At 39.1% G+C, this 13,457-nt stretch overlaps 1 protein-coding gene across 1 annotated transcript in view; it reads right to left on the reverse strand.

Annotated features, from left to right (window-relative positions):
• The window catches only part of PCDH15 (protocadherin related 15), a 340,270-nt gene that overhangs the window by 205,584 nt on the left and 121,229 nt on the right, over window positions 1–13,457 (reverse strand). Inside the window, exons 7-9 of the mRNA XM_065638430.1 lie at window positions 8,929–9,048; window positions 4,146–4,256; window positions 1,220–1,390 (exon numbers count right to left, since the gene is read on the reverse strand). Coding sequence (XP_065494502.1) covers window positions 1,220–1,390; window positions 4,146–4,256; window positions 8,929–9,048 — 402 coding nt within the window. The remainder of the gene's footprint in view (window positions 1–1,219; window positions 1,391–4,145; window positions 4,257–8,928; window positions 9,049–13,457) is intronic.

Consider the following 13,457-nt stretch of genomic DNA (forward strand, 5'->3'; position numbering starts at 1 on the left):
TTGAGACTGTACTGGTTATTAACCACTGTTAACCTGTGCAGAGGAAATGATCAACTGCTGCATATTAGATACAATTTCAGCTGGTCCTAAAGCGGATAAAACAACTGGGAGAGTCTTTGAAACTCACTAAGAGCATCACCTGCATCACCCAAGCAGGGTGCTGGCAGAGCTTGGTGACCCCGCTCAAGCACATTCGCAGTGGGACCCCGAGGCCAAACAAATCGGGAAACCGTAACATATGGGTTGGCAAAAGACTATGAGACAGCGGACGGCAAGACAAATAAGGCAGAAACAGCAAGAACCTCCACACTTACAGCCTCAAACCTCCCGTCTCCTGGTTAGAGGAAGAGGGACGGAGTGTGTCCTGCAATGATTGAGGAAAGTCATGATCTTTATGTCAATACTCAACCTTATCTTAATGTCAGTGTCAATCGAGTGGGGTAATACCTAGTGATTCAATCAGTTCTTCCTTTTTATATTCTTAAATACATGAATCAAAAGTCATGTATCAATATCAATTAAGAAATTCATTTTTCTATTTCCCTCGCCACAGAGCTGCACATCTCTGTTGTAGCAAGCAGCGGCTCTCCTGTGAGGAAGGGGAGCTGGCACCACCTTTCATCAAGAAATGCTAAAGCTCTCAGCTCCCCCTTGTTGCGATTCATTGTGCGTCTTCTGGTGTGAAATGAGCCTCACGCTGACCTTTATCCCTGTACTAACTGGTGTATTAACCGATGTACTTAGTACAAGCATTTCCACGAGAAAGAACACGCGGATCTCTTTAACGCCTCTTGATTGAGACCAGAGAATGGCAACACACAAACTTTTCTGGGACTAGTGACTAATGCCTCCCCTGCCAAAAATCTTTCTCCTAAGAACTGTAACAATCTTGAATGTCAAGTCCTTTCTCAAAAGCACTTTCTTCAGGATACTTTGAGAGCAAAACATAGACAGGTCAGGAAAAGCAACTCCACAACTTCCCAAATTTCACTGAGACTCAGCCCTTGTAGGCGATGAGCATTTTGCCACTAGAACCAAGCCAGAATTTCATCATCTATTCCTGCATATATCTTACCTTGGTTTTCTTTCTTTTAGTACATAAAACATGGCATCAAGGACACGTGACCTTTCCAGTTACAGTTCTCAGTTGCGTCCAGAGAAGATGACTGTTGTTGGCAAAACAAATGTATAAAACTCCTAATATATCAAGAGGACTTACGGGATCGGTCAGTTCTGGCAAGCTTGCTTGGTAGGTGAGAGGTCTGCAGTCACGAGTATTATTCACCAAGACGCAGGGAAGAAACATTGGGCCCAAATCGTCCCCATCGAGCACGTCTACTGTCAGGGTGGTTGTACTCGTCCTTCGCTCATTAAGATTTTGGGCTCGGTCCTGTGGAGCAAATAAGTTATATTTGGTGAGACTTTCTGAATTCAGAATCTACAAACAGAAGTTCAAAGCTAAGGGCAAAACATCTACGCACCATAATTATCCAGGTTCTAGGAAACAGTTAATTACAGAATCTTCAGCCTCAGAGCTACAGCTTTTAATTTCCTAAAGGCTCAGAAATACGGTTAAGAGGCAAAAGTTTCCCTCTTCAATTAAGAAATACTCTGAGACATCTATCACTCAGAAATAATACAGCGTTGAGAAAATAATTCCAAGGAAATGTGTGCAATGAAGATACATCTTGTTAAATCTATAAAAATGCAGGTTATTTGTAAAAGATAAAAAGTTCCTTGTGCCTTACTCATAATCTGAAATATATTCATATGCTGCCTTGTGTAGCTCTACCAAATCGTATCTACAAGTAAAAGGACTTTAACTTATAGAAATGGAAAGCATAAGCAGTAATGACTGTAATGCTCAATCCACCTCTGTGCACCACAATTTAAGGAAGATTTAGCACCTCCTTTCCCCTTGGAAAAAAAACAAAAAGAAGCAGCCAGAGGACAGCAATGAGATTGATCTAAGATCCATGTGGAAAGCTGGTTTGTCTAGAGAATGAGTTATATGTATTGTGTCCACAATAAAGCAGCTACAACACTACATGCCAAATAAGTCTCCATGCGGCATGACAGGCTCTTTTCAATGTATCATCGTTTGGCTTTTTTTCTTTTTGATTATTGCAACTTCTTTATTGTCTTTCCTTTTTTTCTTTCATTTCCAGATGGTACAGAATAAGCTACACTTTCTTGAATCCTGGAAACCACTCGCATTATTTTTATACACTGAAAAATGTATATACTAGCAACAGTTCACCTTTTTCTTCTTCTGTTATCATAGTGAAGAAACAGCACGACTAGTGAATACCTTTTTAAAACAGTCAAAAATATTTCCATTGTCAAAGAGGAACTGTTGTAACAGCTTTTCCTTACAAAAATGAAATCTTGCAGAGGAAATATGGGCCATTAGCTAAGTCTTGCCCTCTTATCCTAGGATAAAATTGACAGAAAGTAAAAAAGCAATTTTAAAAAATGTATTTGTGCTGTTTTATATCATCATCCACGTAAAAAGAACAGGTCATTGCTCTCAATGAGACTGGATAAGTATTTTTTTCCTTGTTTGCGGTCCACTTAGTTCTTGGAACGTCTTTACATTTACAATTACTAGATACGGAATTTCTGAATTCAGCTTTCTTCATGGTCAACAATGAAAACCAATCCCACCTACAAGGAGCAGCCTTTACCACCAACTAAACATCTGCACATTCCCCTGGCATGAATAACACTGGATCAACACAGATACAGAGTAATTAATCTCATGTAGTATCTTCAGGATGCAAGAATAAATGATCACTGCTCATGAAATCAGTGGAACAGAAGTGTGACTGTGTAGAACATAGAAAGGAGAGAACTAGATGCAGCCTGCAATATTTGTAAGGTTAAGACGCCTTGTTCTAGCAGCCAGGAAACATCTGTAGGTAAACGTAAGTGCAGAAAGCACTGAGATACCCTCTGAGCCCATCTTCTGTTGGGGGAATGCTGAACGTGCCACAAAATACGTTGGAAAGGGGATTGTAAAATGCATTGTTGTGGTTTAAGCTGGCAGGTGGCTCAACACCACACACAGCCATTCCTTCATTCCCTGCCTCCTGCCAGTGGGACGGGAAGAGAACGGGAAAAAGCAGGTAAATCTAGTGGGTTAAAACAAAGAGAGTTTAATGGGACAAAAAGGGAAGTAATAATAATAATAATAATAATAATAATAATAATAATAATAATAATAATAATTAAAACGAGTGATGCACAATGCAATTGCTCACGACCGGGAGAAACTGAAAAGATCTTGACTTAGGAACAACTGAAACACCAGTGCGTTATCAACGGTATTCTAAATCCAAAGCACAGCACGATGCCAGCTACCAGGAAGAAAATTAACTCTATCCCAGCCACAACCAGGACACGTATCTACAATCCTGTCTCAGAAAGATGACAGCAATATAAATGCATGAATTCGGGAGCAAACTATCTAAAGTTGCTCCAGAGCGTTCTCATTTTTTCCACAAATGAAGCACTAGCACAACAGAAGTAAACAGGAAAAGTTTTTCATTTCAGCTATTACCTGAAGGACAAAAAGGGAAAAAAGCTTTCACAGCCCTCAAGGGCACTGAAAAACTTCTCTCACGGCAGATATATTAAATATAGTTTAAACATCACTTTTCTGCTCAGTACACGTTATCCACTGCCAGCCCTCTGTAAAAGCCGCTATATATGCGTGCAATATGACTCGAAAGAAAAAAATCATCTCTTTGTAGAAAAACACATTTCAAACCTAAAGGATACAACTAAACTGAATCCATTAAACTCATTTGTGATTAAATTAGCATCGCTAGGTTTGTTAGAAAATGAACATTTAGTGACACTAGAACGCACTTTTCTGCATGGGCTGTATTTCAAATTAGCAACTTGTTCCTTGTGCCAAAAAGGTTGTCTTGTTACACACACTGAGCAAGTCTTTTTAACCAGTAATAATATGTCTAAGCTTTCAACGACCTAGATAAATCTTAAATAAGATCTTCAGGAGAAGAGTATTATCAGACCTAGTATTTCAGGGAGATTTCTTCCTCCCTTGGAAAATCTAAATCTGCGAACTAAAACTCACCAAAATCAGTGGCATAAATGGCCATTAAGAGATCTATACTTACATTTGCTTGAACAATGACAAAATAACGTGTCTTTTCTTCATAATTTAGTCTTTCCCGTAGAACTACTGCTCCGGACAACGTGAGAGGAATATCAAAGGTCCTGTTGGAAGTCTGCAAAAATTCAGACAGTATGATGAAATTGAACATGTTTCAAAGTTCAAACACATTTCAGATAGGCCACAACAAGATGATCGACTGGATGGCATGCCAAAATTGCATTTGCTTTCCGGATTACGGATTTTTAAATTTCTGTGGTTTCTCCCCACCCAGTTTACTCCAGAAGAACCCCCCAACAAATAATCTGTATGTAAGAGAATTCTCTCTGATGCTTTGCATATACATTATTACTTCCAGCCACAAACTGAAGTCTAACTCTCCTGCTCCTTGCGGATTTGCCGTGCTGAATTTGCAGCGGTGCGTTCCCAAAAGCTTTGCCTATTTGGCAGCTGAGAGTTCAGGTCTTCAGCTTCTACAGTTTGCTCTGTCTTCATCTTCTTTTTCTCACTCTTGTAGAAAATATCAATTAAGAAATTCTCTTTCCTCTGGCAATGTAGTAAACACAGAGCACATCAGCGCTACACGCTGAAGCACAGATGCAGGTTTCTCATGTGAGGTCTGGTTCCTGTTCCATTATCAAAATAATCACATCAAAAAAATCTTTCCATGCTTCAATCTACCAACGTAGAATATAGTTAACACTTCGGTATGTTGAGCAGGTAACAGCAATACAATATTCTAAAATCCGTGCACAGAAAACACTGCAGAACTAGAGAGTACTATTCTTTCCTTAGATAACATGACAAGGCCTTTTCTCCTCTAAAAGCTGAAACATGGGTTAGAATTGCAGTCTGTTTTTCAGCAAATAAATGATAACGATTGTTAAATCTACCACATTGCGGATATTTGTGGTGTGTAGGAAAACAGGATTGGAAAGTACACCACAGACTCTGCTACATAACCGCAGCCACTGTTTGCTTATGGCTGAGTTTGGCACTTAACTTTTTGGGAATAAAAAAATACATACTTCCCATGGGAAAAAAAATCTATTACAATATTTATACTGTGGCAAACCAGGAAACTAGAGCAGACTCTTAGTGTTGGAAGAAAAAAGAACCAGGTAGGGTTGGGTTCACTGCTTTTGCCTCCTTCTTCCTTTCTTGTAACAGTATTTGCACAACCAAGCATGCGGGTTGTGAACTATGCAAATATTGAGTACTATCTTTGAGAGCCGTACAAGATGATGATGTGTGTGCGGATTCACACGTATGTGCCACTTGTAATTCAGGAGGAAGATCCTCCTAACTGCTTTAGCAGCTTAAAAGGGCAGAACCAGCTGGGAAGGACTGCAGCTGAGGATCAAGCAAAGCACTCTACAAATAACTGTTTTTCCTTTGGCAGATCTTGGCATGAGGATGCACTTCAGCGGGACTGCACAATCTAAACTGTTAGGAAGGATCGGCACAATTTCGGTAAAGAACTTTAACCTCCTCTCAAACTGCTTGTATCTGGAGTCCCCTCTTGCTCCAGCACAGCACAGAAATGCAATCGTTCAGTGCTCATTTACAGCTCAGCTTCCAGAGATAAGGTTGTGCCACAGCTCCTGAAGGTACCACATCAGATCAGCTCTGCGACCTCTCTGCAAACTCTGTTTCTTGCGGCTGCAACCCAAACTGTCATTAAGCTCCAAGACAATTAAAAGATGTGCATGACACCATCACATCCCAGCTGCATTTGCATCCGATACTGAAATGAGCTGGCGCACGCTGAGGTCAGGAATATCATATCAAGACACTGCTTTGTGACCTGCTTACTCCAAGAGAAGAAAACTGGTTCTCCTTTCACTTCAAAACAGAGACAACAAAATGCTTTTGCACAGCAGTCTTCGTAACTTGGAACATGTCTTTCTCGGCCCGTAGTCTTGAATACGGGCCAGCAAATTTAAAATGGGGAAAGTCACGAGGATAACAATTCGATTTACTCCCCAGAGAAATGATATGTGAAAAATCAGTATAGCCAAAGCATTATGCATGTTCCCTAACTCCGGATGAACTCGAAGTGTTTGATTTTGAATCCTCACCGAACACAATTCAATGAATCTCTGTAAAATTAGCTCATAAGGAGGGAGTCCAGAACTTGTTAACAACCTTCAGGTATAAATAGAGCTCTCGAAGATCTAAAAATCCACTCTGCGTTAGGAGACAGAATCTTTTTGGCAAGTTAATTAACTAGATCCTTAACTTTTAACAGCTAAAAAATGTTTTCTAGCATTCCTTTGCCTGATAGCTAGAGCCCAGCCCTACGTCAAATATGATTTGCGTTTGTTTTTCTACTTGGCTTTATAGAGCTTCTCAATGAAACAACAAAATAATTAAGTTACATAGAATTCTAGAATAACACCTCTTGTTTTTACAGGGCTTTTTTTTTTTTTTTAAAATGCCTGAACCAGTCTGCAATGAAACTTAGGAGCTACACCCTGTCTGCTTTTCCTAAGGCAGGACACTGTGCCACTGGTGCCAAACCTGGCTGTGGGCATCTCCATCGCTCCCATTTCCTTCACTGAGAATACAAAAGCAGTAAGGCAAAGATGCAATTAAGCAGCTAACTACTCCAAAGAAGTTGTTCCAACCAGGGAAATCCCTCAACAAGAACACAGAAGTTTCACTGAGTCAGAGAGGAAAACAGAAGTTTTAGGAAATGTTTTTAAACTCTTTCTGTGGCCAACACCAGAGCAAACCTCTTCGCCATGCTCTAGTGTCCATCAGTGGTGACAAAAAACTCTGCTCAACCTGAGGCTGATGTGGTTGTGGGAGATGCTTTTAGAATAATTATTTCCCAGGATGCCTATGAGCAATATAACACTATGACTTAAAGAGTAAACGAAATACAGAGCAGCTCTTCTATTTCACTGTGGCACAATACATTTTAACAGAAATAATATTTTAAGGGGTTTGGATGTTTATATTTATTATTGTTTTCAGTATAGCAACATATTCAATGTATGTTAAAGTGCCTATTTAAAAAAAAAATTCTAAAGTTATCTGGAAGAAGTATTTTCTGGAAGAATTATTTTTTCAGTGCCGATGTTTTTCATCGTCTTTACTGAAACAGAAGAAATCATTTGAGCTGTTTCTGTTAAGTATTATAAGTTAAGGGAAATACAAAAGAGCAGAAAGAAGAATTCAAAGGTTGTTTTGTTTGGTTGGTTTTGTGAATTTGAAACTGCTTGTCCATTCCGGTCACTCCTTCCTGCCTTCTGTTTACTCTTCAAATATTTGTGGTAGCACTTCCATTATGCAAACAGTCAAAAGGTGATGTTGGCATAACTTTTTAGTACCCCCTATTTCCACAGAAAACCCTTGCCTTTGTTTAGAAAGTTTAGAGAGAAACTCTTCAGTCATATCTACCACCAGTACGAAGAACAGCTGAGAATGAAACACGATGAACCCACACATCGTGTGCCTGTAATTTTACTCATTTAAGTAGTTGCACTGAATCGTCATAACCCAAGAGACTGCTCGAGTCTGCGGGATCAATTTAATCTCTAAGGAGTGACTGTAAACATTTTTAAAATACACAACATTTAAAGTCAGGAAACTCCCTATCTCCCAAAAACCTATTATCGCAATTCCACTCGTGCCAAAAAGACATCGCCTCTTTGCGAGACAATGATCCCCAGAAAGGATTGCGGCTTAATATGCTGCAAAGTTTTTCAAGAAACCATCTCTGTCCTCAAAATATTTACATATACTAAATAAATATTCTGCTTCAGCATGTAGCTATGCAAATTATCAACAATTAACCCAGTAAAGTAAAATAGTAAGGTCTTATATCACTAGTTCACACTTAATTCTTCCTTGATTCTGTCACTTTTCTACAAAATTCTGTCTCCTAAAAAGTAGAAGCACAAAGTATAAATCCAGTAGATATTTAAACACTTGTTGAATTCAATGGAAATTGGACTGAAGCATTTATGAGGAGTACATCTTAAACGGTGCAAATTGTATCAGAACTTGCATGCCTAGGCTTCTAATTAAACTGAAAATCAGATTGCTGTTTTCCCACAAAACCATTTCAATTTCCCCTTAAGTAAAAGCTCAATTTCCCCTTAAGTAAAACCAGAAAATCTCAATGGGAGGTTAGTACGACTACGCACTATATTCCCTCAACTCGACACCTTAACATTCTGTCATTTTGGGGATGAATAACAAGTCACCCATGTGCAAAAACTTGTTATGATAGAGAAATTCACACATCTGACCCTAAAGAGAATTTATTTAACACTTTCAGCTTTTTCTCTCCACAAGTACGTGTTTGCAAAGATACCAGGTAGGGATTACTACTGTTCTACTTTAATAACATACACCCCTCTTTTTTGAAAAAGATTGCTCTTGAAATACAAATGGCTCCATGACAAAAGTGAGAATGGCTCTTTTCGGAGTCTCTTCTTAGCTGTGAACCTATTACGTATAAATGTGTAGGAGTAAATACAACTGCCTGTGATAGACTGAAAAGGTACGCCAGAAACAAGACAAATTGCAGGAACAAGACTGGAGAAGACAGGGGATTATTAATGACTGACACAACGAAAGGGAAGGTAAATCTAGCTGTGTTTACAGGGCAAGGAAGGCTCATGGGCGGAGAGGATATTCCACATCTCAAAGGAAGGAATTCATTAAGTCCAACAGCAACTTCTTATTCAATTACTTCAAGGTGTGTGTGTGTGTATGTATGTATGTATGTATATATACATCCGAAGAAAAAAATAAAAGCTAAATGCCTTTACCTTGTCATTAGGGTTGTACTGGATGACATATTCTATCTGGCCGTTCGGACCATCGTCAATGTCAATAGCACCATTGTTTCCAGAAAATCCTGTGAAGATGGTTGTTCCAACCGGAGTTAACTGCAAGACCAGAGACAGATACCCATTAAAACCTTAATGTATACAAGAATATTCTATAGCTCTGGTCCATAACGCGAGGTTGAAATTCTCTCCTTCCCTTTGTTCGGCGTGGAACTTCATATATGAGCAATTATTTAGACACGATGGACTCAGACCCTGATTTGACGCCAAGCATCACACGGAGAGTGAAACCAATTTCCATTTTTATACAACAGATTGTCTGCATCGGGAAAGAAGCCCACTTGTTTTAAAAAATACGAAGATTTAAAAAAAAGTCTTAGAAATGAAAGGATTCAGGAAATAGAAATAGATTACAGAAGTGCTAGTTTTTTCAGACTCAGGAAGGAAAAGACAAAGATGAGCTGCAAAAGTAAACAGAACTTATTTAACAGTGTCTTAATGACAATGTGAATAGTGCCAGATAAATATCATTACATGCAAACACAGACACCCAGAGAGCTTTATGGCTTTAAACAAACACAAGAACAATGCTGTTTCTCCAATATTTCGTTGGCAGCTATTGAATACCCATAAAATTATATTTTGAAAATGAATCCATTTATAATTATCCTAGCATAGATAAATAGCATGAAATCAAGACCCATTGAGATCAAGGACAGAGGCTCAACTGAATTCTTGGGAGGTGTCGTTTCCGAATTTTAATATTCAGAAAACTTTGTAATTAATCAGCCTGAAAGAGAAAAACAAATGAGCAAACAGTTGTGGATTCACCAGACGTTCTCCCAGCCCTCCCCCCTGCTGCTGCTCCCACCACACTCACATTTTTTGTCCCTTGAACCCACAGAGACCCACCGACCCCTCTTCTTTGCTCCAAATTTTATATGAAGTTGCCAATTAAAACTACGTTTGGATGGTGACGAGCACAGGCGAATGGCACCCTGCCCTCCCCGCCTCTCGTCCCAGGGCTCAGCTTCGCTCCCGACTCTTTTTTCTCCTCACAATTTTTTCCTGAACTCTCGCTGCCGGGTGCCATTTTGTGCTTTATTAAGTCCCTTTTCCTGAGGCGCCGGAACCGGCCGGAACCGGCTGGAACCGCCCAGATCAGGGCGGTGACGAACACAAAATGGCTGCCGCGCTGTGGAGCATTAAGAGATGAAAAAGGAGACAGTCGTAAAAAATAAATAGCCGTAAACACCAGAATTACAGCTGCATGCTCTTACAGTAGAAGTTTTACGTCTTGGATTTAAGGGTATTCCACCCAAAATAACTGACTGCAGACATGCAGACCTTCATGAATCTGACACACAGCTTTTTAGGTTATCTACGTCTTATTTCACATATTTCAAATGGAATTAGAAAGGACACTGAAAAAAAAATGTCCCCTGTGACTCCCTCCTCCTGAATGTTAAGACAAAATTAACTCGTTTCACTCAATTAGTGCAGCCTTTGGAAAAAAAAAATCAGATGAGCTCTTAACTTTGTGTCTCAATCTCCACTTTTCATCATTTGAGAGAAACAAGTAAGATTTCAAAAGAATGCAATTGAAAAAATAGAGAGGAAATGCACATAATAAATCTTATTCTTCCACGGTCAACAGCTGTAATGCTTAAAATTTTCCTTTGACATGATTTATGCCTATTAGAAGTCTAGATGCAGACAGGAATGTTCAACATTTCCATAAAACATCTTGAAAATAATTTCTCCTATTATTGCCTATTTACCAAGTTAACAATGCATAATTTTTCACCGTGGCCCCAAACAGCAGAGCAAAGTAAGATTTACAGTTAATCATTCTGAGATAATATTCTTTTGATGATGTCTACCTGCGGAGATTAATTATTTCAATACCACAAGGAAAAAGATAGGAATAATTACACCAGAAGCAATGAAAACTCAGCAAAAGTTATAATTCTCAACAGCCCAAAGTTTGAAGACACCTGAAGTTCAAGAAACACACGCATTTTGCAAAAGGATTCCCATTTCTGCCAACTGAAGGGGGCAAAAAGAACCAAACCCAAACCAACCAACTCTCAAATTTTGGTTTACAAGCAGAGAATTCTCGACAGCTACAAAGTTCTTCATGTTTAACAAAGTAACACTGACTTTTTGAACAGTATCCTAGTAAATCCACTACCATTTGCAAAAAAACCCACAATTCTTTTGGTTTCTAGTCGCTGTATTATGTCATGTGTATTTAAAACCCTTGTGGTAATACTATAGATTCGCCTGTAGAGCATTATCTGAGTTGCATAATTCTTCTGGATTTCACCCTAACTACAGAACTTTATTTTAATATACTCTTATCTTTCAGTCATTAATACGCACGGTCAAATCTAGCCCCAGGCTAGTGCAATTTTGTCAGGATTTTTTTTCTAAACGAATAATGACGTGACATTTTCATAAGAATAAAAGAATATAACACACAAAACAAAAGAGACAGTTATTTCAGATATCAGGACAGCAGTACTTAGGAGTTGTCTGAATTATGTCCCGAATCTGTTTCATCGCCCAGACAAATGTAAAAAATCAGTAGTTTAATTATAACCTTATTTTCTTGACCCTAACTTACACAAAAAATGCCAGTTAATTTTAAGCAGTAGCTATTTCGTGTCTACATTAGCCTCCTGCTATGGCTATTGAAGACCAGAGACAACGGAGATTATTTATACATACAAATGCGTATGCACTGGTGTGCACATAAATGAGCTATTTAATTTATAAATGCTCAGATTATCACACTCGGCTTTAAAAGCACACGCTTATTTTAGGGAAACAATTATTCTATTTTGTACTTTAAATGAAGATGCTGAACTTTAAAACCAACTTTAACCGTATCTTAACCTGAATATCACGAGTGCCACTCAAAGCTAAGCCACCGTTTCACCCAAGGGTCTCCTCTATGTACAAGTGTGCAGACGACAGAAGAAAACGCTTAAATCCCTGAGGATCGCTTGACAATATGCACAATAGATCCAAATTCTACAGACGCCACCTCTGTATAGAGATTTCTGAGGATTTTTAGGATCCAGATGAAGATATTTGGAGCAGGAGAGTGAGAAATTACATTATTTCTGATCGCAGTGCCTGAGATGAGACATGACATGACGAAAAAAGGCTTTACAGCACCTCGAGTAAAGAAGGAAAAGAGGAACCGTGGCTTTTTCCTAAGACAAGAGTTACCAGATCAATAAGTGCATATATTCTGAAGGATTTGGAAATTTGCCTTAAGGCGTGGAATTTGCTTTCTTCATGCTCCTGCACTTGAGGATGAACTTAGAGGTAGGCGAAGGGACATCGACGGGAGTGTTACCGCTCAGAAATAGCGAGGCATTGGCAAAGAGGTGTTAAGGATAAAATTCTCTGCTCCTGAAACTGAAGGTTGCCTTTGACAAATCAAGTAAATGTTACCACGGTATTTCTCATCTTACACCCGTGCAACTTCTGATGCTGTGACAGATGCCTGTGACAACACGGAAATGTTTGATACAGATGATTCGGTATTCCTTGTAAGAAGAATTTGAATATAGACACGCTCACAAGCAACTGGGAAAGAAACGAAGTGTTCAAGAGCTATTCCATACGCTGCCTTTGGTCATTTTTACACCTACAAGTGAGTGGAGCTCGGCTGAGCTCGTTAGGAAAGCACCACTTCATGTTTCCCAATCGTTAACGCTTTTCCTTGAGCATCTGCAAGGGCCACTGACAGAGAAAATACACTGGATTAGGGGAGCTTTCGGTCTAGCTCAATACACACATCCTCCTTTTCTAACCGATCAAGTGTAAAAATTGGGATATCTTTTGCTATAAACCAAAACAGACACTATCGTACCAAATCCATCCCATTTTTGCCTTCTGGAAACACATGGGCTTAATTTTAAACCATGTCTTCTTACATGCGAATGGAAAAGACACACGTGAAACTAGGATTTGTGCTGATATTACAATTACCCTCAGCTTCTTTTACAAATTCATTTCAGCATGTTGTGGACAGTCCAAATACCAAAAAAACATTCTCTTTCTCCAAAATATAATTTACCCCTTGACATTCCTGAAACTGAAAAGCTACCTAATAAAATAAAATCTAGCTACAGTTATTTTTCTCATATTAGAGGCCCCAATAATTATACAATAGTTTTGACTACGGGTAAAATCTTAGCCCTGGACTTTACTCCAGCATTTGCTGTGTATGTGCAGCTGGATTTAACAGCATGTGCAGGAAAGTCCACCTCGTGTTTTGTGCAACACCACTGACTGCATATGGTTATAAAGTCACCGTGCACGTGTTCTTAAACTGCTAAACACAACCCTGCAAAGCACCTGAACGTGTCCTCAAATTGACACAGCCAAAATTTCCTGGCTGGAAAAAAAGGAGATATTTCTGATGCTCACACGCATGGTAGCTGTAAATGATAAAATCCACTTGTCCTTTCATTTGTTTTATGTTATGT

The sequence above is a fragment of the Caloenas nicobarica genome, chromosome 7 (assembly GCF_036013445.1).
Source record: "Caloenas nicobarica isolate bCalNic1 chromosome 7, bCalNic1.hap1, whole genome shotgun sequence".
Taxonomy (NCBI): Eukaryota; Metazoa; Chordata; class Aves; order Columbiformes; family Columbidae; genus Caloenas; species Caloenas nicobarica.